Genomic DNA, 24,445 nt, shown 5'->3' on the forward strand with positions numbered 1-24,445 from the left:
AAGCCAATGGTTGTCTCAGAAGGCCGTATAGGGATTTCGACCAGGTACATTACCTGAAATACGATCGACTCATTATATCCTCGGACTATTTAAGCGGGTTTAAGTCTGTTTATTCCCCTATATAGTTAGGCATTACAAGGGCATGTGGAGCAATCGGAATCCCTCTTCTCCCACAGGTGTTCCCTGATGAGCAAATACAGGTATTTCAACGTTATAATTGGGGTAGTTTAAATGTTTCAAAATTCAGGTTTATTCGAGGGTATGGTTCGAAATGGCTGACATTCGCATGGTTTTACACTCGAGCCTCGACGTACGTAGAAAATGAAGTAATATCAGGTATGGCTTTAGGGACATCATAATTTCTTGGCGACAGGCCTAATTAGATAAGTTTCCAACAATCGCAACAATTTTGGTTTAAAAATTAGAATATCAAAGTTGCTCCTTTACGTTGTTTGTTAAATTACTTTTAGGTTTAGGAGCAAAGAAGAGTTTCTCCAAATTCAAGAAAGATGCCTCTAATGTAACAGCTGTCGCGAAAGCCAAACCAAAGCAAATGAGGAGAACGCCGAAACAAATGGTGAACTGTCCGAGCATCGTGTAATAGTACTGCTTCCTCAGTGCCGCGTAAAAGACGTTCAGGTAATCGTAGTGAATGAGGTAGACGCAGTAGGTCAACCGACCGAGCGGTACAAATCCCTTCCACGATAGAATTCGGTTAACGAAGCCTTGATTGACCATCCAAAATGTAATTAGTTTCCGCGCTGCTTTGATAGTTTTAGTGAATAGCATCGGTACCTCCATAGCCTCTGGAACAGGCGAAGATGATCCAACCAATGACGATACCCCAAGCGAACCGATGTAGAGGACCGTAGGTCATGCTGACGGCCGAACTGATTTCGGGAACTTGCGAACGATCGACGTAAGGTGTCAACCCGTAGATGATGGCTAACGCAACGATCGTAGACAATGTCCATCCTAAAGCTACTAATAACTAAAAGAGAGGACGTTTAAGGCCTCAGATGCATAATGTTCGTTCAAATTGGATTTACTTTGGCTAGTCGAACTTCTGATTGTTTGGTGACGTGCAAGTACCAGCCGAACCAGATGCCAACCAGGTACGGGGGAGCTCTAGTCCACGGTTTAACGTAGTAATGATTGAAATAATCAGCCGAAGTTGAAACATCGCCTCTAAAATCATGTGCAAAGAAGGATGAAACACGTGACTGAGTAGCTCAAAAAGGAATTATTCTATTTACACGCGAGTGAACATCAAAGTTGGCAACAGGTCGTAAACGGCGTAAGCGGCAAAGATGGACGCGAGACAGGCCATTGTAACAGTGGCCAACCAAACGAGGCCCACCTTCCTCCATCGCCAAAGCGGATAAACGAAAAGAGGGGCCACAACGAAGAGTTGCATATCCACCTCCAGGTACCATGTTTGGCCCATGCACTTTGTGTTCATATAAAAATAATGTTCTAGAAACCATTGAACGTGAACGCTCATTTGAATTGACTCACCGAAATGTCAGGATCGCCAGGAAACAAATTGGTGACTGTAAAAATGATTTTAAAATGCTGAGATGTTTGAACTTCAATTCAATTTTGCATCGTAAAAAAAAAACTAACTGTAGAGGAAGTGCTTCCACCATACGATGCGACATCCGTACGACGCCAAATTCACGCTGTACCAATTGGGACCGGTGCCCAGGTAAACCATCAGCGTGGCTACAAAGCCGAGGATGATGGCGTACACTGGCGTCAATCTCAAATAGCGATGAAGGTAATAGAGACCAACGTTGAATTTCCCGTTGTTGCGATCGAGTTCACGCAGCAAAAGGAAGGAAACCAACAGCCCACTCATCAAGAAAAACGTGTCAACTGAGACGGTGCCGTTAGCGAGGCTTTGCATTCCCCATGTGTAGGCGTCCTTCAAAAATGTTTTGAATCATATCATAATGAAATCGATTGACACACAGTGCTGCATCAGGACTAACCGTTTTAACCGCCCTGGGATTCATGGATTTGTAGGCACCTAAGATCCAGGTGTGTCCGATAACGACCCAACAGGTGGAGAAGAATCGAAGGCCGTGAATGCAGCCGAAATTATCGTTCGATGTCGATTGTTTCATCGACAAGATTTTACGGCCGTTGCTCAGTGCTGAGAAACAATGCAGAGAATTCACGAACGGCCCGTCCGTCTTGGAATCGAAATCAATTCCGAAATACATCCGCCAGGCTTCGTGAACAGTCGCTGACGTAACCAACAATCCAACAAGACTCAGCACAATTCTACACAAGGAAAACATTAAATGATTAACCAATGAATTATACTATAGATAATTTGAGTTAATTTACATGACTGTAATGTCGGGACCATCGAAAGTGGGATGATCTCTCTCTTCTTTGAAACAGTACTGTTCATCTGTCACGGTCACGATGGAATAATTACCAAAGACGTAAGGACCAACGAGTTGGGCAACGGCCTGTCCCAGGTCAGCAGCGCTGCAAGACGATGGCAAACAGAAACTGACGCTGGGCAAAACGTAAGTGCCAGAATCAGCACCGGATAATTTGGGTTCAACTCGTCCGGATCCTGAAATTTGACCTAAGATGCCGAAAAGCTGGAAAATTGTGATGAAATTGCTGCGGCTGTTCTCGTCAGGTGGGTCGGGCGGGACAAGTTCAGACTTGTCGACAAGCGCCGGTTTGAAGAAGACGCTACAGTATTGGCCGTCGAACGATGGCGCACGAACTGCCAGACATTCGTCAAACAATCCGTCGGCGTGAACATTCCCAGCTCCGAACAATCCCGGCGGTAATTGCCCACTTGATTCTTGCACTAATTGAATGGGTTATATTTAAACGTACGTGGAGGGTATAAAAATTAAACATTTTAAAACTTATACTCTGTAAGGCCCACAGGCTCCGATTTGCATAAAGACTGTGCACGTAATACTGGCTGTCTTCTAGACATCGTTGACTGATGTTGTTCGCAACGGCCGTAGGGAAGGAAGAGGATTTAAGCGCTGCCAACACGTTGTGAATGATGGATGATGCATCGTACGAGGTCCCGGTCTCTTCCAATTTCTTCGTGATCGCTTCACGCAACGTTTCCAACGATTCTTCGCCAGCTCCCATTGATGTGGCCAGATTCGCGAATTGCTGGGACTGACCTCCTGTCCATAACGAGCCAACGGTCAACACGACCATCCAGGTAGTTTGCATTTTGCAGCAGACAGGTGTAATGTGTGGAACGACTAATTGCCCGCACCGAGATCTATTTATATATACGTAAATGGTGTCTGTACCGGTATTGAACGGACTATCTCTTCTTTCGATATTGTCCCTTCTCATCTTGTTCGTTCTCTTTTCCCATATATTTAATCGTGAGCCTCTTATCGGAGAGCAAATGCATTGCACCAGCGGATGAAATTTCTTTCCCTCTACCCATCGCGTTCTTTTCAGATTTTTAAAGGTGCAAACTTCAAAGTTCGAGCCTCCATTAGTGTTTCAACTTGAGGTGAAATCCTATGTGATTAGTTTATTGATTTATGCATGGCTGCTGATAATTTTAGGCTCCAAATAACCGAAAACGTTTTATATTCGTTTACGGAAAACGGTTATAATAAGACGAAACAGGTTCCGGGAAGAAGACAGCACAGCAAGCTTCACTTTAGGATATAATACACTTTGAGGCCAAACTAAATAATAAAATAGAACAACAATAACGAGCACACTGGGAAAATAATTCATAGTCGAAAAAAGCCGGATGCTGATCTGCCAAGGCCAATATGAAGTTTAACTTAGTCCTACAGTCACAAACTTATATGCCTCTATGGCGCAATTGGCTAGCGCGTTCGGCTGTTAACCGGAAGGCTGGTGGTTCGAGCCCACCTAGGGGCGATAATATTTTATTTTTCAAAACAATAACTATAAATACGTTCTTAAAACAGGTACCCAACTTTATACGGAACGCCATTTAATCCCCTTGTTTTGTTTATTGACGTTCCCTCCGACCTAACTCAGAATTTATAACACAAAACAACGTTGTAAAATCTTTTTATTTAACTATTCCATTTGGTTGACTTAATAGCAGCTTATATAGTTTAAATCCACCTGGCCTTATCGTCACATGACGCAGAGGCCGTCCATTGGGCACGATAAATAATTAAATTTTTTTTTTTTTTTTTTTTTTTTTTTTTTCGTTGTAGCTATATTTACGCTCGCCATTGAACGCTTGAAAGTAAGGCTCGTCGTGCTAAGAATCAGGCCATTTTGGGCGTCATTATCTTACGTCGTATACAGCCCAGAATGGATTGCATCCACTGTTAAAAAACGGTATTTTAAAAGTGGTTTTTATTTTCGAAAAAAAGGTGATTTTTCACCCGAAAAAAACAATGTGGGTTTTAACGGGGTTGTCCATCAGACAATGGTGTTCGCGAACTAATAAATGGTGCAGCTACCCCGAAAAGGGGCTCTGTTAATTGTTTATATTTTAATGAGCGTAGCGTTAGACATTTAAAAATTGTTCGTCTGTTTTGTGTTTTGACTTTGAACTTGTGAGTTCCAGATTTGCTGCATCATGGATTTTCAACTTGAGAATATTGGTATACCATATTAATCCCGATTAATATATATGAATAATAATAACCATATAATCCCCACCCGATTACCCGACTTCTGCCCCGGATCTTACCCAGACATTTTATTTAAGTTCAAAATTCGGAAAATTCTTCATGTTTTTCATGTCTTTCTCATTTAGCGCCACAGATGCGCCATTTTTTCAAGATGCCGCCGGGGCTATCGGTTTCACCGGGTATTTTGAAGAACTCGAAAAAGTACCTACCCGGGTCGCAACCGATCGGCCATTTTTGGGTAGGTCAGTGCGGTTTTTGGGGGTAGGTATCGAGGCCGAGCCCTAATTGTCAATAATCACCAAAACCATATTTCACTGTATGGCAACGTCAATGTGTTCAACTATAACCTACGGGAATTCTTGAAAATCAGTCGGCCATTGATAGCTACACTGTCTACATGCTTTCATTGTCCAACCTAAAGTTCAGTTTTCTATTTAAAACGTGGAAAGTAACTCTCAGTAACCCTAAAAATGGTAGATTCAGATCGTAAAAATGTTATTGTAGTGCTTGAATCTAAAGGAGACGAGGATTCAGATGATAATTTTGAGATTGGTTTTTCTAATGAAAATGGAAAGTATTCAGTTCTTGCTTTGATAAAAAAAAAAAAAAAGCCAAGAGTGAAAGAGTGCAAAATTCATTAAAGGATCGTGACTTAGTCTTTAAAAGACAAAGGGACATTAAAGAAGGTGTATGGGTTGTTGTGAGGGGGGATTCGCCAGTTAAGTCTGGTTCAATAATTAAATGCACTTTCAAAACCTCAGCCAAAAGGTCTTCCTTTGCTGCTACAACAGGTATTTACAATCGAAAATTGATAAAATTATGAAGCTAAGTAAATACAGTGCAGATTACTTGTTAATTATTATAGATGCTGCAGTTATGGATCCTTCTTCTATGCCTCTTGTTTCAAATGGTAAGAATGTTTTTTAAAAATAATTAAACATTAACATTTAATCAAAATTTTATCACTTCCCAGATGAATTTATAAAAGAATTGGTAGTTAAAAATGTGTCTACTCCTGTTACTATATATGGTATATATGTTTTAAAATAGATTTAATATAAAATTTTCTTTCAGCTAATGTAAATTTTTTAGATCACTCTTCCAAAAATGTCTCCACTTATGACATTTCACATGGTACTTAAATTCATGAAATTGGTTGATGATGTAATTATGTTTTATAATTTTTTTTATTTTTTTCAGATAATTTTTTTGTTCTTCCACAAGAATTGGTTGCTGAAAATGCTTTTTCTCATTCCTTGCGAGGTATATCTGGTTTATGAAAATAAGTTTTTAATTTCAACATAACTTCATTTGTCTTAAAAGATGCCTCTGAAGGAAACTGTGTGTTAGACAATTCAGAAACAAGTACTGATATCGTCGACAGCAGCTGTGATGACCATGCCCAAAATATTAGAAGCGTTGCGAAAAACCTAAAGAAAAGAAAATTGTGTTTCAATCGCGGAATCCACCCTCAAAGACAACGTGTCTGACAACTGCTGTACTGAAAGAAAGACGAGAACCAATTCAGTGCACACTGCCAGCCAATTTCAACTTCACCCAATTGATTTGATTGTTATTGCATGGTTCAATGTGCTCGCCTTAATTTGTTAACAAAGAAGACATTAATAATAAAGATATGTTCAGTTTTAATTATACGTTTTTATTTTAATTATTTTTGAATCCTCGCCATTGAACGCTTGAAAGTGAGGCTCATGGTTTCAATTTTACCGAAAGAATTTATCTTTATTTAGGTTTTATTTTAACCAGTTTTGGGCGTCTATTTCATCTTACGTCGTATAAATGCCCAGAGTGGATTGAATCAACAACATTCAAGAGGATGTTACTTGAATACCTATACGATGATGCTTTCACCTTAAAAAAAAACCCCAATCTTTGTAGTAAACGATGTGAAAAGATGAGTTATATTCGGCCAGTGTTTCTCTATACCAAATCCGAAATAGAAACGGAAATCTGAGGCTCACGATGCGATAAGCGTAGTTTGTTGCGGACACAAATCGATTCCGAGATAGGAGGCCTTGAACAATGTTCTCAAAAGTGTTTATATACTTTATGTTCAGCAATTGATGCGTAGCCCTACTTTAGTCAACAACTCGTTCTCGGATTGTGTCGATGGTTTTATTTTTGTCTACACGATCATTATAATATCGCTACTACTAATAATCAAAAGTTAACTATCCTGAGTTTGTTGAGAAATGCATAACAACGTCAACAACACCATGGGTAGGGCCAATCCGTACGGAATCGTTGGGCAACCAGTGGCGATGGGTCCTGCAAACACCCTCAATTACAACATCGGCAAGAAATCGACTACCATCCGCGCTTTTTCAATTATCAGCATCGTTTTGGGTGTCCTCTCCATTGCTATCCAGGTAATTTCTCGTGGCTTGGTTTTGTGTATGCAAATGTTGATAATCGTTCCGTCTGTCATTGCAATTCCTTCATCTTCAAATTGAAATTTTAAAATTGGATTTTTTTTTAACATGACATTAAGATTGCGGCGTTAGTATTCTATGTTATCTCCATCTACTGCGCTGTAAATTTACCGTTTGATGTTATCGGTCATGGAATCTGGTGCGGAGCGTTCTACTTGACGGCCGGCAGCTTAGGAATGGCTGCCTGTAGAAAATTGACGAGATCACTGTAAACAAAGTTTACAAACATATCTCCTTTAATTATTATTATTTTTTTAATTTCTCAATTTGATTGAAAAACAGTTTGATTGCGACCGTAGTAATGTCCGCGATATCAATCGCCGGTGCCATCGTCGCATCTACACTGTCCGGAATGGCGGCAGGCTATGGCTTCGACAATGGTGACTACAATGGCGACTACATCTACAATTATAGCATTTCATACAATCAAACATCATCAAATTCATCCTCATGTATGATTTTTCATTTATACATAATCCTCATTCTGCCATAACATTGGAGATATCCCTGGCTAATATCTCTGAATTCTCTGAGTCTAACTTTGATGTTCTCTTTCTCGGTTGGATGATTTATATTGACAGGTGACGTGTGGCTCGGCCTGGAATGGACCCTATTTTCTATAAGCATATTGGCTTTCATGAACTCAATTGCTCTAGTATCCTTAGCATCAGTTCCTCTCTGTTGTGGCGGACGTAATAAAGGCCCACAAGGAAACACTGTATGTAACACGTTGATCTGCGCTGAGACTGTGTTTTGATCTAACCGTTTTACACCAAAACTTATGGTGGGGCATGAATGTTAACTATAATGTTCTATTACAGAATTTTACCATTGGGGTTGGAAGCAATCAACAACCAATGTATTATCAGCCACAACCGATGTATTCAGCGGCTCAACAGCATCCGAATGTTCAGCAGGCCTATTATCCACAGCAGCAACAGTTTCAATTTTTTCAACCCAATTCGGGAGTCTTCAATGTACCCCAGCAACAACAACAGCCGACGCGGCATTCGCAACTACTGCAACAACAACAATCGCAGCAGAAACAGCCGGAACTACCGCGGTTGGCCACCAGCCAACGCCAAAACCAGTCCTTAAAATCTAAATAGTTGAAAGAGGCCAGCTACATGCTGAAGAAAACTAACCCAACCATTTGAAACAATCGAGTGCAGAACTGGGCTTGTTATTGACACAACGTTAAATGCATATCAACTTGGAAGATTTGAAATAATATAAACCCCATATATCAACCAATCAAAGTTTATTTTATTGAGCTCTCCGTTAGTAATATGCAAGCCACGAACCCGGTTATTTCATCAATTCAAATGAACGTGAATTTTTCTGGAAGCAAAAATTAATTTAAATGGCCTGATTTGTTTTGACGTTGTGAAGTCTTTTCTATTTTAACAATTCCATTTAGTTAACTTCTAACTATATCTTCCTCCTTTCATCTTCAACTATAGATTATTTGGTCCGAAATCACGGTAAACAAGCTCCGGAGGTTGCCAACTTTATTGCGTCTCAAATTTGTTGACGAACTTCTCGGGGTATATAAGTCCACAATATGCAGAAGCTCTAAAAAGTTTTGGGAACTTTTTTGTTTTAAAGTTTCGATAGTACAGTCCAACTTCTTTTTAAGATTGTCTTCAGAATTGGGATTTTAAAAAAATTAAGCCAACGTAGAAACTTTGAAAAACACCGGAAATCTTGTTATCCGCGGAGAAATGAGCACAACATTTCAGCTTGATTGCGACGAATCAATAGCATTGAAACTTGGAGCAGCGTATATACGGACACAAGACTGCTAAAAGCTGATAAAAGAAAAGGGTTTACTTACAAACGGTGAATCCTTGCAGTTCACTGCTGCGTGGCACATCAGCCAAGATCCTCTGCCGATCTATTTCCAGTATAGTCCCTCAGTGTCGTTTACCCCATTTAAAATCCGACCCTTTTCATCCGGGGATTTTAGTTGACTCGTTATACTGACTTTGTAAATGTGGGAGATGACACCCGCCGTCAATCTCAAATCAAATTGTAACGTCGATTACCCCGGAATGCGAGTGTTACCCATCAGGATGTGCTCCGTGTTTTGCATTCTCTGCGGGATCACGTCCATCAGCACACAGGTAAGCAAACACCCCCAAAACCGCTTCATTATGACAATTAAATATTTAAACACGTAACCAACTTGTCTACAACAATCATCCAGACGGCCGCTTTAGCCATTTTCTTGGAGACATTTGATCGTCATTACGTCAACTTCCCTTCGGACTTTGTCGGTCCCGGTATTTGGGGTGGATCGTTCGATGTAATCGCTGGCTGTTTGGGCATTGCTGTAACTTACGCGAGGAAAAAGACGCTGTAAATATTTACGGAGAACGCCTACATTTGAAACACACGCAATTTCATTCAATTTATTTGACAGGCTCGTTTCGACTGTTGTGATGGCGGCCGTATCGATTTTCGCTTCGTTCTCAACGTCTTTACTGTCAGCCGGGGCGGCTTCGTTAGGCGTTTACAGCTCTTGCTACAGAAAATTCGGATACTCTAATTCGATATGTATAATATAACAATGAATTGATGCAATTCGCTGATATTTGCTGCATATTCAGAGGCTGAAACATGTTCATCCACAGGTGACACATGGCTGGAGTTGCAATGGGCGTCAATGAGCTGTGGCATTTTAGCCTTGATCAGCTCAATAGTCCTCGTCATCCTGACATCAGGATCTCTTTGTACTTGTTGCAGGAAGCATAATAGTATCGTAGACATGGTAAACGACATTGTTTAATATGGAACTATCACACATTACGTTATGTCTCTTGCTGATGTGTCTTGTTTTGAATCTCCCATCACGCGAACGACTTGGAAATCCATGATGCGATTGCACATCAGACGGCGGCGTTCCAAGGGACATACGTCGGTCAGCCGATTCCAGATCATCAATTGCAGTAGAAACATGACATAACATTAAATATACCCTGTAGAACAAAAAGAATGGCTGTAATACATCCAATTAAGTCATGTCTAGTGCTCTTCTTTCCACAGGCCGGCTGGAACACAAGACGTTTTGCCATACATTTCCATTGCGCAGCCATTAACAAAGAGCTTGGCAACTGAAACCTTTTCTACATCATTTTTAATTCTTAGAAAAAAAAAATAATCTCTGGTGTATGCCATATATACGTTCGCCTTTCGTGTTCCAAGCAGCTTGCGATTGTCGACGGATAGACGACCGTCTTATATTGGCTAGTCCCTTTGAAATATTTACGAATAGTCAGCTGAACCTACACCCCGGTGAAGGCAACAAATTGAATTGCATCTAATTTTTACTCTCGTTTCGAACGTGACAAACACAGCAAGCTGCGGCTTTTGATACAAAGCTTTAAAAATGGCGCGAGGTACGAATTTCAAGGCAACTTCTAGCGGTGATTACCCCAACATGAAAGTGAAACACATCCGGATTTTTGCTGCCATTTGCATTGCCAGTGGCATCGTCTCCATTCTTTTGCAGGTATATATAAATCATCGTCACAGCGAGAAAGCTTAATTGCCGAGTTAATAGTCTTACTTTGATTGTATTCGATTTTTAAATGTTTTTTTTTTTTTAAATAAAATTTAGTTTGTCGCCATATTGATGGTCATAGCGAATAATGAATATAGTAACAACTTTCCTTCCGACAACATTGGCTGCGGAATTTGGGCTGGAGTGCTTTATTTGATAGCTGGAAGCTTGGGCGTGGCTGTCACTAAAACGAAGAAAAAAAGGCTGTAAGTATCGCAGATGGAGCCACACACCTTGACAAAAAAAAAAACAAACAAGACATTCATATTCATTTTCAGGCTTGTCGCTGTTGTGGTGGTATCGTCCTTATCGATTTTCGCGTCGATCGTAACCTTCATACTGTCAAGCGGTGTGGCTATCTTCGGTGGTTATAGATCTTGCTTATGGCGTTTTGGATACACGATATGTACGTGAGGCCTTGTTATTGTCGTCCAATAGAAACAAGTTGATTAACAATTTCGATTTTGTTACGTGGTAGGTAACGCATGGCTGGGATTGGAATGGACAATAGTGACGTGTAGCATCTTAGCTCTCATCAGCTCCATAGCCCTGCTGATCCTGGCATCTGGATCTCTATGCACTTGCTGCAGAAAGCATGAAATGGTAATATGGCTCGTTGATTGTTCATGAATATAAGAGATATAACAGGGTAATTGCTAAACGATGTCTCTCTTATATAACACGATGTATTCTATGTGTGGATTGCGATTCGGAATCATGAAGAGAGATCCTTTCTCGTACATTGAAGCCACGAACGTCGGAGAGCGAATGGCACATCGTCAACTGCAATTCGACGATGACTTGTAGAACAAGCAAAACTGCAGAGAACAAAATCGATATACGTTTTGAATCCGTTTGTCATGCATTGTTCATGTAGAGCCATTGTTTCCACGTATAACACTTGATACAGTAACGCTTTGGATTATGCCAACACCGAAATCAAACTCGCCTTTGACGATTTCAGTTGTTTGGTCCCAATCAAATGTCAATTGAGCTGGGACCGTTGTTCGCAACGATTTAGGCATCATGCAGATGCAGCTGTTCATTTCTTTTGGCATTTGCTACCTGCAAAAACCCTCTCTTCCATTTTTATTCTTAGAAAAGAGAGATGAAAGGGAAAGACTCGGCATAAATGATGCTAAAGTGTGTTGCATATACGTCTTCACTTTGTGTGCTATCTATAGCATCAATTGAGCTTAAAAAACAGGTTTTGCCAGTTGGAAAGTCAACGTATATTTCCATATTTTTTAATCGTCGACGAACAGACGATCGTCCGTGGACATCATCTACTTTCGCCAAAGACAGACGACGTCCTCCACTTCATGGACAGCTTCAGAGAGTAGCAGACATTCAAATCAGGAACAATTAGTTGTGAAAAGCAGCACTTTAGAATTGAATTGCGTTTCGTTTCTAACGTTATAATGTAACAACAACAACAATGAAAGTGAAATCCATCAGAGTTGTTTCTTCCATTTGCATGATCTGTGGCATTGCATCCATTGGTATCCAGGTACGTCATCATTCTATAACCTTAATTCAGAACATGTTTCATTTTCCAGTGATTGAAAAACCTCAGATCGCCGCCATAACGATATTCTTAGCGAAATTCGGTTATTACTACATTACCTTCACGTCCGATGTTGTTGGCTACGGCATTTGGGGTGGAGCCCTCAATTTGATTGCCGGATGTTTGGGCATCGCCCTCACCTACGTGAATGACAAGTCGCTGTAAATATCTCACCTGACGAAGAAACCGCAGACGTTGCAGAATCAAAACAAAACTTTTGTGCATCTCAAACCTTTCAGACTTGTCGCCGTTGTGGTTGTGGCGTCCTTATCGATCCTCGCATCGTTCCTAATTTCTTTACTGTCAGCTTTAGCCGCTTCTTTAGGCTTTTACAGCTCATGCTTATGGCTATTTGAATATTCAACATGTACGTATGGGATGTAGTGTGTACTTAATTATATATTCAAATTGATGGTGGTTTTGATTCGTATAGGTGACACATGGCTACGACTGGAATGGTCACTGATGGCATGTGGCATTTTAGCTTTCATCAGTTCCACAGCTCTCGTCATCCTGGCATCTCAATCTCTCTGCACTTGCTGTGTGAAACAAAATAGTAGCGCAGACAAGGTAATATAATTGTGAATATGCTAAAGATACGGAATAACATTCAAGAATTATGTCTTGTTTCATTTCCTATATATTCTGCGTGATCCGAATGTCCGGCTCCGTTTCCCGATCTCGTTAACAAACGCCATCTCGCGTGCAAATGGCGAAACGACTGTCCGTATGCAAATTGCATTCCGCAGGCAGAGACTTTCAAAGTGATGGAGATCGATTAGCAACTATATAGCTGAACATCATCTTACATTCCAAGATAATAATGATACGCAAATGAATTGCGTTTGCATGTCCGTGTTTGAGCCATGTCCATGTTAATTCTATTGTTAGTGATCGTCACGTTAAATACTTTTCAAAATCAACACGACCGATGGAAAAATCGAGATGTTTTTTTGTTATCCATGTCGGAGAGAAAACCGGTTCTAAAACCCGATTTTGGGAGAATGAGGAAAACTGTGTGTAAAAAAATTTTAACAATTATAGGAATGAATATGTCTTTACAAGATCTATCTAATTATGTAAAAATATTGCTTACAAAACAATAATTGGGAAAGTAAACCGCTTCGCCCTATTTCAGGTAGGTCGCTGCGGTTAATCGGGTCGAGGTACCCCTCCCCCTAATACTACTGAATTTTTCAATAATTTTTTGCGGGAGAACTATAAGACCAAAATAAATAAATGTTACAGAAATTGATAGCTCCTGATAAGAGCTATGTATTTCTGTAAAAAAATAACATAATTTTCATAAACAAAAAAATTTTGGAAAACAAGTTGTTTGTACTTTTTTTCGCTCTAGATATATACTACATCCAACACATTTCAAGTAGCAATTTTCATTTTAATAAAAACTTTTTTGTGTAAAATATTTTTTTATATATTATATAGAAATCACCGGAATTCCGGGTGGTGACCTCGGTGATAACAAGGTTTAAACGAGGAAAGGGTTCAATAACTTCTGTTGAAAATCCGTCCTTGAAGTGCCGGTAACGGCCGCTTGTGGTGCGAGTGTCCCACGTTCGCAGGGTGGACTTCTATCTGCAACCATCTGTGCGTTGCATTCATCACGTTTGCAACGCTTTTCATCATCGAGTTGAAAAATATCGTTACTGTCGCGCGCGAATCATTAGTCGTTTTGGTCGGTACATTTGGCTTGCCATAAATCTAACGTTTACAATGTGATAAGCGCATTTTGTTGGGGAGACGAACTAATTCCGTGATATAAGGTCTACAGGAGGCCTTGCACAATGATTACAACAGTGCTCATATTCAGCAATTTATGAGTAGCCCGTCTTTAGTCACTAATAACTCGTTCTCGGATTGTGTCGATGGTTTTATTTTGTCTACAATCATTATAATATCGTTACTACTAATAATCAAAAGTTAACTATCCTGACTTTGTTGAGAAATGCATAACAACTTCAGCAACACCATGGGTGGGCCCAATCCACCGGGAATCGTTTGGCAACCAGTGACGATGGCTCCTGCGAACACCACCAACTACAACATCGGCAAGAAATCGACTGACTTCCGCGATGTTTCAATTATCAGCATCGTTTTGGGTGTCCTCTCCATTGCTATCCAGGTAATTTCTCGTGGCTTGGTTTTGTGTATGCAAATGTGATAATCTTTCTGTCTGTCATTGCAATTCATTGCTCTTCAAAATAAATTTTGTAAAATGATTGTTTTTTAATGTGACATTGAGATTGCGGCGTTAGTGATCTACGTTACCTCCATCTACAGCTATGTATATTACCCGTTCGACGTTCTGGGATATGGAATCTGGTGCGGAGCGTGCTACTTGTCGGCCGGTAGCTTGGGCGTGGCTGCCTATAGAAAATTGACGAGATCACTGTAAACAAAGTTTACAAACATATATCCTTTTATTTATTTATTTATTTTTATTTAACAATTTATTTCAAAAACAGTTTGATTAAAACCGTAGGAGTGTCCGCGATAACAGTCGCCTTTGCCATCTTCGCATCTACACTGTCTGGATTAACGGCAAGCGATGGCTTCTCCAATCGCTGCTATAACGTTAACGGTCGAGACCTATGTATGATTTTCCATTGATATATAATAATCCTCATTGTCTGTGATAACAGTGGATATTCATGACTAATTCTTTCGAATTACGTGAGTCTAACTTTGATGTTCTCTTTCTCGGTTTGATGATTTATATTGACAGGTGACGCGTGGCTCGCCCTGGAATGGACCCTATTCTCTATCAGCATATTGGCTTTCATGAACTCAATTGCTCTAGTATCCTTAGCATCAGTGCCCCTCTGTTGTGGTGGACGTAATAACGGCCCACAAGGAAACACTGTATGTAACACGTTGATCTGCGCTGAGACTGTGTTTTGATCTAACCGTTTTACACCAAAACTTATGGTGGTGCATGAATGTTAACTATAATGTTCTATTACAGAATTTTACCATTGGGGTTGGAAGCAATCAACAACCAATGTATTATCAGCCACAACCGATGTATTCAGCGGCTCAACAGCATCCGAATGTTCAGCAGGCCTATTATCCACAGCAGCAACAGTTTCAATTTTTTCAACCCAATTCGGGAGTCTTCAATGTACCCCAGCAACAACAACAGCCAACGCGGCATTCGCAACTACTGCAACAACAATAATCGCCGCAGAAACAGCCGGAACTACCGCGGTTGGCCACCAGCCACCGCTAAATTAGTCGTTATAATCTAAACAGTTGAATGCCCAGCTACATGCTGAAGAAAACTAACCCAACCATTTGAAACAATCGAGTGCAGAACTGGGCTTGTTATTGACACAACGTTAAATGCATATCAACTTGGAAGATTTTAAATAATATAAACCCCATATATCAACCAATCAAAGTGTGTGTTATTGAGCTCTCCGTTAGTATGCAAGCCATGAACCCAGTTATTTCATCAATTCAAATGAACTTGAATTTTTCTGGAAGCAAAAATGATTTAAATGGTCTGATTTGTTTTGACGTTGTGAAGTCTTTTCTATTTTAACAATTCCATTTAGTTAACTTTTAACTATATCTTCCTCCTTTCATCTTCAACTATAGAATATTCGGTCCGAAATCACGGTAAACAAGCTCCGGAAGTTGCCAACTTTATTGCGTCTCAAATTTGTTGACGAACTTCTCGTGGTATATAAGTCCACAATATGCAAAAGCTCTAAAAAGTTTTGGGATCTTTTTTGTTTTAATGTGTATCATGCCATTTCCATGATCTGTGGCATTGCGTCCATTGGTATCCAGGTACGTCATCATTCTATAACCTTAATTCAGAACATGTTTAATTTTCCAGTGATTGAAAAACCTCAGATCGCCGCCATAACGATATTCTTAGCGAAATTCGGTTATTACTACATTACCTTCACGTCCGATGTTGTTGGCTACGGCATTTGGGGTGGAGCCCTCAATTTGATTGCCGGATGTTTGGGCATCGCCCTCACCTACGTGAATGACAAGTCGCTGTAAATATCTCACCTGACGAAGAAACCGCAGACGATGCAAAATCAAAACAAAATTTTTGTGCATCTCAAACCTTTCAGACTTGTCGCCGTTGTGGTTGTGGCGTCCTTATCGATCCTCGCATCGTTCCTAATTTCTTAACTGTCAGCTTTAGCCGCTTCTTTAGGCTTTTACAGCTCATGCTTATGGCTATTTGAATATTCAACATGTACGTATGTGATGTAGTGTGTACTTAATTATATATTCAAATTGATGGTGGTTTTGATTCGTATAGGTGACACATGGCTACGACTGGAATGGTCACTGATGGCATGTGGCATTTTAGCTTTCATCAGTTCCACAGCTCTCGTCATCCTGGCATCTCAATCTCTCTGCACTTGCTGTGTGAATCATAATAGTAGTGCAGACAAGGTAATATAATTGTGAATATGCTACAGATAAGGAATAACATTCAAGAATTATGTCTTGTTTCATTTCCTATATATTCTGCGTGATCCGAATGTCCGGCTCCGTTTCCCGATCTCGTTAACAAACGCCATCTCGCGTGCAAATGGCGAAATGAATGTCCGTATGCAAATTGCATTCCGCAGGCAGAGACTTTCAAAGTGATGGAGATCGATTAGCAACTATAGCTGAACATCAGCTTACATTCCAAGATAATAATGATACGCAAATGAATTGCGTTTGCACGTCCGTGTTTGAGCCATGTCCATGTTAATTCTATTGTTAGTGATCGTCACGTTAAATACTTTTCAAAATCAACACGACCGATGGAAAAATCGAGATGTTTTTTTGTTATCCATATAAAGGAAGTTGATAATGTGAAGGCTTAGATTCATCGACCGACGCTGATAACTGGTTGATTTCATCACAGGCTATATGAATATCTACTTGATCTAACGCGCACTGTACATGTGCAAGTTTTAGATAAGAAATTAGAGCTGATTGAATATTTTGAGCTACAGCTCATATCGCCGTTCTCTCCCATTTTTCTTGTTTGCTTTGTTTGTCTTTTTCTGTCTGTTCTTTGCACCAGGCCGCAATGACGTTGTCATATCGTGCTATAGATGATACATATATACTGAAAGAGGAAATGAAATGAAGGTCATTTTTGCGTGATTATCAAGTCGAGTAAACTATTATTTTTGTTCACGCGTAACGTCTTTGTTGTTGGCAAACGTTACGTGACCACACAAACGCGTGGAGATCCTCTTTTCCCCCGCCAAAAAAAAAAAACGATTTCAAATCGGGAATGAAACCAGTTTTAGTCGTCATCTTTTCAGTGTTTTCCATCATCTTTGGATTCGGATCTGTCGGCCTACAGGTAAAAACAAATCCATCATTTCAATGAGCGATGTTTATTGTTGTAATATAACAAAGAAATTGAACAGCTGGCCGCTTTGATATTGTACACGAGAATCAGTAACTATGTTGTGCTCGGCTACGATGTCGTCGCCCACGGAATCTGGTGCGGTTTCATTTACATCGGCGCCGGAAGTCAGGGACTGTATTCCTCGTACAACCAACCGAAAGCGTAATGAATAATTTCAAGGATTATAGCTACTTATAAGCCGATAAAACAAGAGTATATATACACATTCATTCTCAAATTGCAGTCTGTTCATGACGGTAGTGACCGCAGGCGTCGCAGTTTGCGGAGCCATTGTTGCAGCCACTCTGTCCGGTTTGGTAGCCTCTTCCGGATTCTCTTACGCTTGCGATGCTTACCATTATTCAAGCTCATGTAATTATACAACATTTTAAAAACAATTAAAGCTTATTAGGGATTGCTGAAGATGCAATTGACGACAGGTTTACCGTGGCTCGATCTCGAATGGGCCCTGATGGGCATCAGCATCTTGGCGGGCATCAACAATTTAATTTTGATGTACTACGCCAATGTTGCACGTCATTCCGACAAGTGCCGCGGGAGAAATCACCACATTAGAGTAAGAGTTTTTTTTATTTGTAAGGCAATTCAATTTGATGAGCATAGGTTAAATGTATATTGCTATTCTATCCGAACAGAGTGACAGTCATTCAGAATCGCCTGGTCCTTACGTCATTCACGACCGGAGGCATCAGCAGCCCCAGAACGTTGTAACATCCGACATTTAATATCGCTCTTCTATTCGTTTGTTTTTGTTGCTGTACATTTCATATTTTATTCGCAAATGATATTCACAATGGTGTAAATATATAGAACATGACAACTTCACAATTCAAAATGTTAAGACAAACATTTGACTATAAATGAATTGGGTTGAATTGCGAATAATGTGCAAAATACATTGTTCATCGGTGTATATTCATATTTCATATTATTTAAAAGTGTTCACTTTTTTAAATTGTTGTGCCTTTAGGGCAATTGAAGGAGAATAGATAAGGCTGTGTGTCGAAAGAACTAACACTATTGAGCACACAAGGACTATATACTAAAGTTTAAATCAGCCTGTCCTTATCGCCACAGGACGCAAAGGGCGTCCATTGGACACAGCCGGTCTTAATCAACTGTCAAATAGCTTATCATTTCCATTTTCTGTTACGTGCGTTCCAATTTTGTTTGTTGGTTTTTCTTGATCGTATAATGCCGACGCCCGCCGTTGAACGCTTGGAGAGTGACGTTCGTTGTTTAAAGAATCAGATGATTCATTCTGCTTGGACGTCATTATCTTACGTGGTATACAGCCCAGTGCGGATTGCATCAACAACATTCATGTATACGTTGATGCTTTCGCCTTAAAAAAAAACCCCAATCTTTGTAAACGGTGTGAAAAGATGAGTTATTCGGCCAGTGTTTCTCTAAACCAAATCGAAACGGAAATCTAACGTTTACAATGTGATAAGCGCATTATGTTGGGGAGACGAACTGATTCCGTGATATAAGGTCTACAGGAGGCCTTGAACAACGATTACAACAGTGCTCATATTCAGCAATTTATGAGTAGCCCGTCTTTAGTCACTAATAACTCGTTCTCGGATTGTGTCGATGGTTTTATTTTGTCTACAATCATTATAATATCGTTACGACTAATAATCAAAAGTTGAACTCTTTAGTTTGTTTAAGAAATGCATAACAACTTCAGCAACACCATGGGTGGGCCCAATCCACCGGGAATCGTTTGGCAACCAGTGACGATGGCTCCTGCAAACATCGCCAACTACAACATCGGCAAGAAATCGACTACCCTCCGCGCTGTTTCAAATATCAGCATCATTTTGGGTGTCCTCTCCATTGCTATCCAGGTAATTTCTCGTGGCTTGGTTTTGTGTATGCAAATGTATTCGTCTGTCATTGCAATTCATTGCTCTTCGAATTGAATTTTGTAAAATGATTGTTTTTTTAATGTGACATTGAGATTGCGGCGTTAGTGATCTACGCTACCTCCATCTACAACTATGTATATTTACCGTGGGATGTTATCGGTCATGGAATCTGGTGCGGAGCGTTCTACTTGACGGCCGGTAGCTTAGGCGTGGCTGCCTGTAGAAAATTGGCGAGATCACTGTAAACAAAGTTTACAAACATATCTCCTTTAATTTATTTTTTTATTTTTATTTAACAATTTATTTCAAAAACAGTTTGATTGCGACCGTAGTAATGTCCGCGATATCAGTCGCCGGTGCCATCGTCGCATCTACACTGTCTGGATTAGCGGCAATCGATGGCGTCTCCTATCGTTGCTACGTTTACAGTCCATACTATGTATCAGACTCAGACCTATGTATGATTTTCCATTGATATATGATAATCCTCATTGTCTGTGATAACTGGATATTCATAACTAATTCTTTCGAATTACGTGAGTCTAACTTTGATGTTCTCTTTCTCGGTTGGATGATTTATATTGACAGGTGACGCGTGGCTCGGCCTGGAATGGACCCTATTTTCTATCAGCATATTGGCTTTCATGAACTCAATTGCTCTAGTATCCTTAGCATCAGTTTCTCTATGTTGTGGCGGACGTAATAAAGACCCACAAGGAAACACTGTATGTAACACGTTGATCTGCGCTGACACTGTGTTTTGATCTAACCGTTTTACACCAAAACTTATGGTGGGGCATGAATGTTAACTATAATGTTATATTACAGAATTTTACCATTGGGGTTGGAAGCAATCAACAACCAATGTATTATCAGCCACAACCGATGTATTCAGCGGCTCAACAGCATCCGAATGTTCAGCAGGCCTATTATCCACAGCAGCAACAGTTTCAATTTTTTCAACCCAATTCGGAAGTCTTCAATGTACCCCAGCAACAACAACAGCCGACGCGGCATTCGCAACTACTGCAACAACAACAATCGCAGCAGAAACAGCCGGAACTACCGCGGTTGGCCACCAGCCAACGCCAAAATCAGTCGTTACAATCTGAACAGTTCAATGCCCAGCCATATACTGAACAAAACTAACCCAACCGTTTGAAAGAATCGAGTGCAGAACTGAGCTTGTTATTAACATAACAATAAATGAATATAAACTTATAAAACTTTTAATACAACCCCATATCACCAATCACAGTGTATATGTTATTTAGCTCTCCGTTGGTACAAAACATTCGCAAAGCCACAAACCCAGTTATTTCATCAATTTCAAACGAAAAAGATTTTTTTTTTTTTTGAAGCAAAAATGATTTATTTGTCATATGATTATTTATTTAAACAGTTTGTAGATGCTAAGCCTCTATGGCGCAATTGGCTAGCGCGTTCGGCTGTTAACCGGAAGGCTGGTGGTTCGAGCCCACCTAGGGGCGGCTTGATTCTTTTATTTTTATAATACGTCAATAAATTTTTATCTCGTAAAATAGAATAAGACTTTATTAGCATGAATAATTTAAATAAGACAACCGCTCTATACGTGAATGTAAAACTACACTTTCAGTGAAGAAATCCTTAATAGGATTCGGCCAGTTTGGGTAGAGTGGGGAGAACGCGGGCGATCTCTTCCGGAATGGGGGGAGGTGTAGGCAAGTGGTCACCTTTAGGTTGGAATCCCTTCTCATCAGCAACCCAGGACAGTGTGATCTTCTGGCCTTCCGGCGAAGTGTAGTAGGTATTGCCCTGGTTAGTGTTGCCAGATGTCACTTCTTTATCGTAACCGGGCAGTTGTTTCTGGGCCTGGGATTCGTCGCGGGTTGTTCCATCAGATCCAGCAAAACTTCATTGTTAAGTCATTATCATTAGCAACAATTAAACGTGTTGATAAAATTTGCAATAGTGGAAATTACCTCCACTGGCTGCTGCCGTCCAAGTTACGAACATCCGACTGGCTGGTGATGGTAATCTCCGGCTCCTTCTTGTAAGCCGGGAGAGATCCAGCGGCAACGGTGGCAACGAGAAGGGCGAAGATGAACTTGATTGCAAATAAATTTCATTCGAAAATAAAATGTAGTGATATTCAATTTAAAATGTAACTTAAATGTAAATTTTCTGGTTATGCATAAAATTGGGCTTTTAAAGATCAGCTTACCACTTGCATGTTGGATGATTGGCGAATGTCTGATACCATTTGAGATCCATCTCAGCCCTTTTTATACTAGCGATACGGTGCTAAGTGTTGGGGCAGTTGCTCTCTCTTCTTCCAGTGACCCATTTGCATATGCAGATTTCTCGATAGTCTACCCTCCGTTATTGCGTAAGCGGCACCCAGTCTGCTGCACATTTCGAAGTTTATTTTCTTTTTCGCCGTTTAAAAATTGCACATGCCCTTCAGACGTCTCTTAACTTTCACTCGTGTCTAAAGCTTTCCTAGAACTACCCCCGTCTAGCTATAGGACACTTGGTTTGTTGAGAATCAAATGTAAACGATTCGAATTTCTATTAGAACGCGTCTTTGCTGTTGGCGATAGACACGTGCCAAGTCTAAACAGCCTAGAAATATTAACGTCGGTTGCTATGCCAGCTCATTCAGCAAAGTAACGCGTGTCTAGCTAATCATCCTATGAAATCAGTGGGTTTTAGAAACGTTCTAGCTGTCAAAATAAATGTGTTTCAAACATTTGATAAATGCAAATTTCGACTTTAAGAAAATTTAAATAATTTGTTTGCACCCATCGACAGCGCATGCAAATTCGACCGAGATTCATGACGTAGGCAGCCTGTGGGGTGGGCAATTATTGAAAAAGAGGCAGGGTAAGCAAAAAAGAAAACCGTCAAGGCCATGGGGGGGGGAGAGGAAAACAAAAAAAAAATTGCATAATGTTCTTCTGGGAATGCCAAACCTGATGCAAAATAACTGAAATACAATAGTTTTTGGGGACTTCAAGGAGGGAGGCGTGGGAAGGAAATTCAGAAACTAAAAAATTATGCAAATGATCAACTTTAACAAAAGGCGCCAAAAGCCAACCATAACATTTTTTTCTTTTCACTGTGCATAGCCACGAATAAAAATTTAAAAAAAATGGAAGTATTGAATGTGTGACGTGACAAGAATTCCCAATAAATTTTGGTTAAACATTAACTATTATAACATATATTGCAGCAAGTATAAAAAGTTGATAAATTCTATGCAAATTATAATTAAATGAAACTTAAAAAGGACTTCGCCCCTAGGTGGGCTCGAACCACCAGCCTTCCGGTTAACAGCCGAACGCGCTAGCCAATTGCGCCATAGAGGCTTGTTATAAAACAGCAACAGAATAAAAGCATAACCTAGTACTATTTTCGGGATTCTTTTTTCGTGATTATCGGAAGAACTATAAGTTCAAAATGCACAAATTTAGGTGAAATGAGAAGCTCTTGATGAGAGCTATCCATTTTTGTAAAAAAATTTGAATAATTTTTATAAAGTAAAGAAGTTGATAGAAAAATTTTTTCAACGTTTTTGCGCTCCGCCAGTATACTCGACCTAATAGACACAATGAAGAAAATAGTTTTCTTTTAAAAATTTTTTGTTTATCAAAATTTTTCAAATTGTTTTACAGAAATAGATAGCTCTAATCAAGAGCTTTTCATTTCATATAAGTTTATGCATTTTGAAAACATTATTCTCCTGATAATAATTATTTTAATTTCGCGTAATACTGGGAGTGGGGCCCGGCCCCGGGTCGATCGGGTAGCTTTTTGACAATCGCTTGGGTCGCTTCGGATTTTGATGTGGTTCTTTCAGGTTTCGGGGCGCTTTTTTTTTTTTTTTTTTTTTGCTTGTTTGGGTCGGTTTCCAGGTCTAAACCGTTGCCGTCAGAAAAAGATCACTGGTTGCAAAACCCGGTTACATGCTCGATTACAACGCTTTCTAGCCCGTTTGCCCCAAATTTTACCCCTATTTTTACCCAGAAATTTAATATCCAGATACAGTTATGAAAAATACACGTTAATTTGTTAAATAATAATATCAAATTAAACAACAATTAGAAGATAATAAACATTTTATTTTACAGATAATAATAATTAAAAGATAATGAATGATTATTATAATATTCAACGACATCAATGACAATGACTACAACATCTAGATTCACCACATGCTTGTGTCCCTTGTGTAATTCATTACAGGGAATTGAATCAAGACTTTTTTTGTTAGTTTTCCAGGTAGCGTCAGGGCATCTAGGCAAGATCACGTTGGTCAATTGCAATCATAAGTCTCAGATCTGGCAAAATGCAGAAAAAATAATACGCCCCTAGGTGGGCTCGAACCACCAGCCTTCCGGTTAACAGCCGAACGCGCTAGCCAATTGCGCCATAGAGGCTTGTATGTTAACGGATCCTGTATTTTTGAAATTAGGAGACATCTTAGACTATTAATTCGTATTAGTTTTTTCTCGAGTATTTCTTGTTCTTTATTATAAACCCGTAAGCGGGACATATTCTAAACAACACGAAACAACATTTAACAATGAGGTGCTTCCCATGAAACTAATTAGAATTAAACAGCCAACCAGCTGTATTTGAACAGGTAATAGAGCATTTAAGCCTGTCTTCATAGGTAAGCAATAACTGCGCCGCGTTCAGCTGAGGTGAGTTGCAATGCCTATCCATACCCTCCAACATGATTTATAGCATTGTGCAGTTGAGAATGTACATACATGCCTCTATGGCGCAATTGGCTAGCGCGTTCGGCTGTTAACCGGAAGGCTGGTGGTTCGAGCCCACCTAGGGGCGGCGTCTTTTTGCCTTGCAATTTTTTAAATTATTTTATTCACGTATTCTCCGTTCTCAATGATAAAGTATTGTTTTCCATTTCCGACAA

The 24,445-nt window shown here is 39.9% G+C and overlaps 6 protein-coding genes, 1 long non-coding RNA gene and 5 other non-coding genes across 13 annotated transcripts; 8 read left to right on the forward strand and 4 right to left on the reverse strand.

Moving 5' to 3' along the window:
- Positions 1-88: 88 nt before the first annotated feature.
- LOC116931375 (nose resistant to fluoxetine protein 6) lies at positions 89-3,343 on the reverse strand. Its single transcript, XM_032938941.2, has 10 exons — positions 2,907-3,343; positions 2,356-2,839; positions 1,995-2,289; positions 1,627-1,927; positions 1,519-1,553; positions 1,257-1,450; positions 1,050-1,188; positions 796-991; positions 465-725; positions 89-375 (listed from the first exon to the last, which is right to left on the reverse strand). The coding sequence occupies exons 1-10, from the start codon at positions 3,223-3,225 to the stop codon at positions 293-295; spliced, it is 2,307 nt and encodes a 768-aa protein (XP_032794832.2). The 5' UTR covers positions 3,226-3,343; the 3' UTR covers positions 89-292.
- Positions 3,344-3,829: 486 nt separating this feature from the next.
- Positions 3,830-3,903, forward strand: Trnan-guu. Its single transcript has one exon. It is a non-coding gene; the product is annotated as a tRNA-Asn (tRNA).
- A 1,946-nt stretch (positions 3,904-5,849) lies between these two features.
- LOC123475900 lies at positions 5,850-6,072 on the forward strand. The gene is made up of 2 exons (XR_006651447.1): positions 5,850-5,900; positions 5,961-6,072. It is a non-coding gene; the product is annotated as an uncharacterized LOC123475900 (long non-coding RNA).
- A 625-nt stretch (positions 6,073-6,697) lies between these two features.
- On the forward strand, positions 6,698-8,344 carry LOC116931369. Its single transcript, XM_032938935.2, has 5 exons — positions 6,698-7,027; positions 7,150-7,298; positions 7,373-7,542; positions 7,672-7,808; positions 7,912-8,344. Exons 1-5 carry the CDS (start codon positions 6,851-6,853, stop codon positions 8,197-8,199), a joined length of 921 nt encoding a protein of 306 aa, XP_032794826.2. The 5' UTR covers positions 6,698-6,850; the 3' UTR covers positions 8,200-8,344.
- Positions 8,345-8,889: 545 nt separating this feature from the next.
- On the forward strand, positions 8,890-11,599 carry LOC116931371. The gene is made up of 9 exons (XM_032938937.2): positions 8,890-9,216; positions 9,300-9,451; positions 9,516-9,649; positions 9,727-9,863; positions 10,467-10,604; positions 10,713-10,861; positions 10,934-11,061; positions 11,134-11,258; positions 11,379-11,599. The coding sequence occupies exons 1-9, from the start codon at positions 9,085-9,087 to the stop codon at positions 11,460-11,462; spliced, it is 1,179 nt and encodes a 392-aa protein (XP_032794828.2). The 5' UTR covers positions 8,890-9,084; the 3' UTR covers positions 11,463-11,599.
- A 2,420-nt stretch (positions 11,600-14,019) lies between these two features.
- Positions 14,020-20,773, forward strand: LOC116931368. 2 transcript variants are annotated; one of them, XM_045178934.1, is made up of 5 exons: positions 14,020-14,365; positions 14,486-14,634; positions 19,837-19,979; positions 20,110-20,246; positions 20,350-20,773. In XM_045178934.1, exons 1-5 carry the CDS (start codon positions 14,189-14,191, stop codon positions 20,668-20,670), a joined length of 927 nt encoding a protein of 308 aa, XP_045034869.1. In that variant the 5' UTR covers positions 14,020-14,188; the 3' UTR covers positions 20,671-20,773. The 2 variants fall into 2 exon arrangements, with proteins under 2 accessions (XP_045034869.1, XP_032794824.2); XM_032938933.2 differs by lacking the exons at positions 14,020-14,365; positions 14,486-14,634 and adding exons at positions 18,947-19,500; positions 19,614-19,762.
- Positions 17,347-18,560, forward strand: LOC116931372. The gene is made up of 5 exons (XM_032938938.2): positions 17,347-17,578; positions 17,646-17,788; positions 17,871-17,998; positions 18,067-18,203; positions 18,283-18,560. The coding sequence occupies exons 1-5, from the start codon at positions 17,507-17,509 to the stop codon at positions 18,370-18,372; spliced, it is 570 nt and encodes a 189-aa protein (XP_032794829.2). The 5' UTR covers positions 17,347-17,506; the 3' UTR covers positions 18,373-18,560.
- A 164-nt stretch (positions 20,774-20,937) lies between the features above and the next one.
- Trnan-guu lies at positions 20,938-21,011 on the forward strand. Its single transcript has one exon. It is a non-coding gene; the product is annotated as a tRNA-Asn (tRNA).
- Positions 21,012-21,057: 46 nt separating this feature from the next.
- Positions 21,058-21,887, reverse strand: LOC116931374 (endocuticle structural glycoprotein SgAbd-3). Its single transcript, XM_032938940.2, has 3 exons — positions 21,728-21,887; positions 21,486-21,610; positions 21,058-21,415 (listed from the first exon to the last, which is right to left on the reverse strand). The coding sequence occupies exons 1-3, from the start codon at positions 21,764-21,766 to the stop codon at positions 21,151-21,153; spliced, it is 429 nt and encodes a 142-aa protein (XP_032794831.1). The 5' UTR covers positions 21,767-21,887; the 3' UTR covers positions 21,058-21,150.
- Positions 21,888-22,800: 913 nt separating this feature from the next.
- On the reverse strand, positions 22,801-22,874 carry Trnan-guu. Its single transcript has one exon. It is a non-coding gene; the product is annotated as a tRNA-Asn (tRNA).
- A 997-nt stretch (positions 22,875-23,871) lies between these two features.
- On the reverse strand, positions 23,872-23,945 carry Trnan-guu. The gene has a single exon. It is a non-coding gene; the product is annotated as a tRNA-Asn (tRNA).
- A 338-nt stretch (positions 23,946-24,283) lies between these two features.
- Trnan-guu lies at positions 24,284-24,357 on the forward strand. The gene has a single exon. It is a non-coding gene; the product is annotated as a tRNA-Asn (tRNA).
- The last annotated feature ends 88 nt before the right edge of the window (positions 24,358-24,445 follow it).

This window comes from Daphnia magna, linkage group LG1 (assembly GCF_020631705.1).
Source record: "Daphnia magna isolate NIES linkage group LG1, ASM2063170v1.1, whole genome shotgun sequence".
Lineage (NCBI taxonomy): Eukaryota > Metazoa > Arthropoda > Branchiopoda > Diplostraca > Daphniidae > Daphnia > Daphnia magna.

Bases quoted from the DNA above. Each gene is read 5' to 3' on its own strand.
- LOC116931371 (XM_032938937.2), top strand. From the start codon at position 9,085: ATGTGGGAGATGACACCCGCCGTCAATCTCAAATCAAATTGTAACGTC. The intron at 10,862-10,933 runs GTAAGTATCGCA...ATTCATTTTCAG, and splicing joins AAAACGAAGAAAAAAAGGCT to GCTTGTCGCTGTTGTGGTGG. The intron at 11,259-11,378 runs GTAATATGGCTC...GGAATCATGAAG, and splicing joins GCTGCAGAAAGCATGAAATG to AGAGATCCTTTCTCGTACAT.
- LOC116931368 (XM_045178934.1), top strand. From the start codon at position 14,189: ATGCATAACAACTTCAGCAACACCATGGGTGGGCCCAATCCACCGGGA. The intron at 14,635-19,836 runs GTAAACAAAGTT...TTTCAAAAACAG, and splicing joins AGAAAATTGACGAGATCACT to TTTGATTGCGACCGTAGTAA. The intron at 19,980-20,109 runs GTATGATTTTCC...TTATATTGACAG, and splicing joins TGTATCAGACTCAGACCTAT to GTGACGCGTGGCTCGGCCTG.
- LOC116931369 (XM_032938935.2), top strand. From the start codon at position 6,851: ATGCATAACAACGTCAACAACACCATGGGTAGGGCCAATCCGTACGGA. The intron at 7,543-7,671 runs GTATGATTTTTC...TTATATTGACAG, and splicing joins ATCATCAAATTCATCCTCAT to GTGACGTGTGGCTCGGCCTG. The intron at 7,809-7,911 runs GTATGTAACACG...GTTCTATTACAG, and splicing joins AAGGCCCACAAGGAAACACT to AATTTTACCATTGGGGTTGG.
- LOC116931374 (XM_032938940.2), bottom strand. From the start codon at position 21,766: ATGGTATCAGACATTCGCCAATCATCCAACATGCAAGTG. The intron at 21,611-21,727 runs GTAAGCTGATCT...TTTGCAATCAAG, and splicing joins AATCATCCAACATGCAAGTG to TTCATCTTCGCCCTTCTCGT. The intron at 21,416-21,485 runs GTAATTTCCACT...TTAACAATGAAG, and splicing joins GACGGCAGCAGCCAGTGGAG to TTTTGCTGGATCTGATGGAA.
- LOC116931372 (XM_032938938.2), top strand. From the start codon at position 17,507: ATGAAACCAGTTTTAGTCGTCATCTTTTCAGTGTTTTCCATCATCTTT. The intron at 17,579-17,645 runs GTAAAAACAAAT...GAAATTGAACAG, and splicing joins TCGGATCTGTCGGCCTACAG to CTGGCCGCTTTGATATTGTA. The intron at 18,204-18,282 runs GTAAGAGTTTTT...CTATCCGAACAG, and splicing joins GGAGAAATCACCACATTAGA to AGTGACAGTCATTCAGAATC.
- LOC116931375 (XM_032938941.2), bottom strand. From the start codon at position 3,225: ATGCAAACTACCTGGATGGTCGTGTTGACCGTTGGCTCGTTATGGACA. The intron at 1,928-1,994 runs GTTAGTCCTGAT...ACATTTTTGAAG, and splicing joins ATCCCAGGGCGGTTAAAACG to GACGCCTACACATGGGGAAT. The intron at 1,554-1,626 runs GTTAGTTTTTTT...TCATTTTTACAG, and splicing joins GTGGAAGCACTTCCTCTACA to TCACCAATTTGTTTCCTGGC.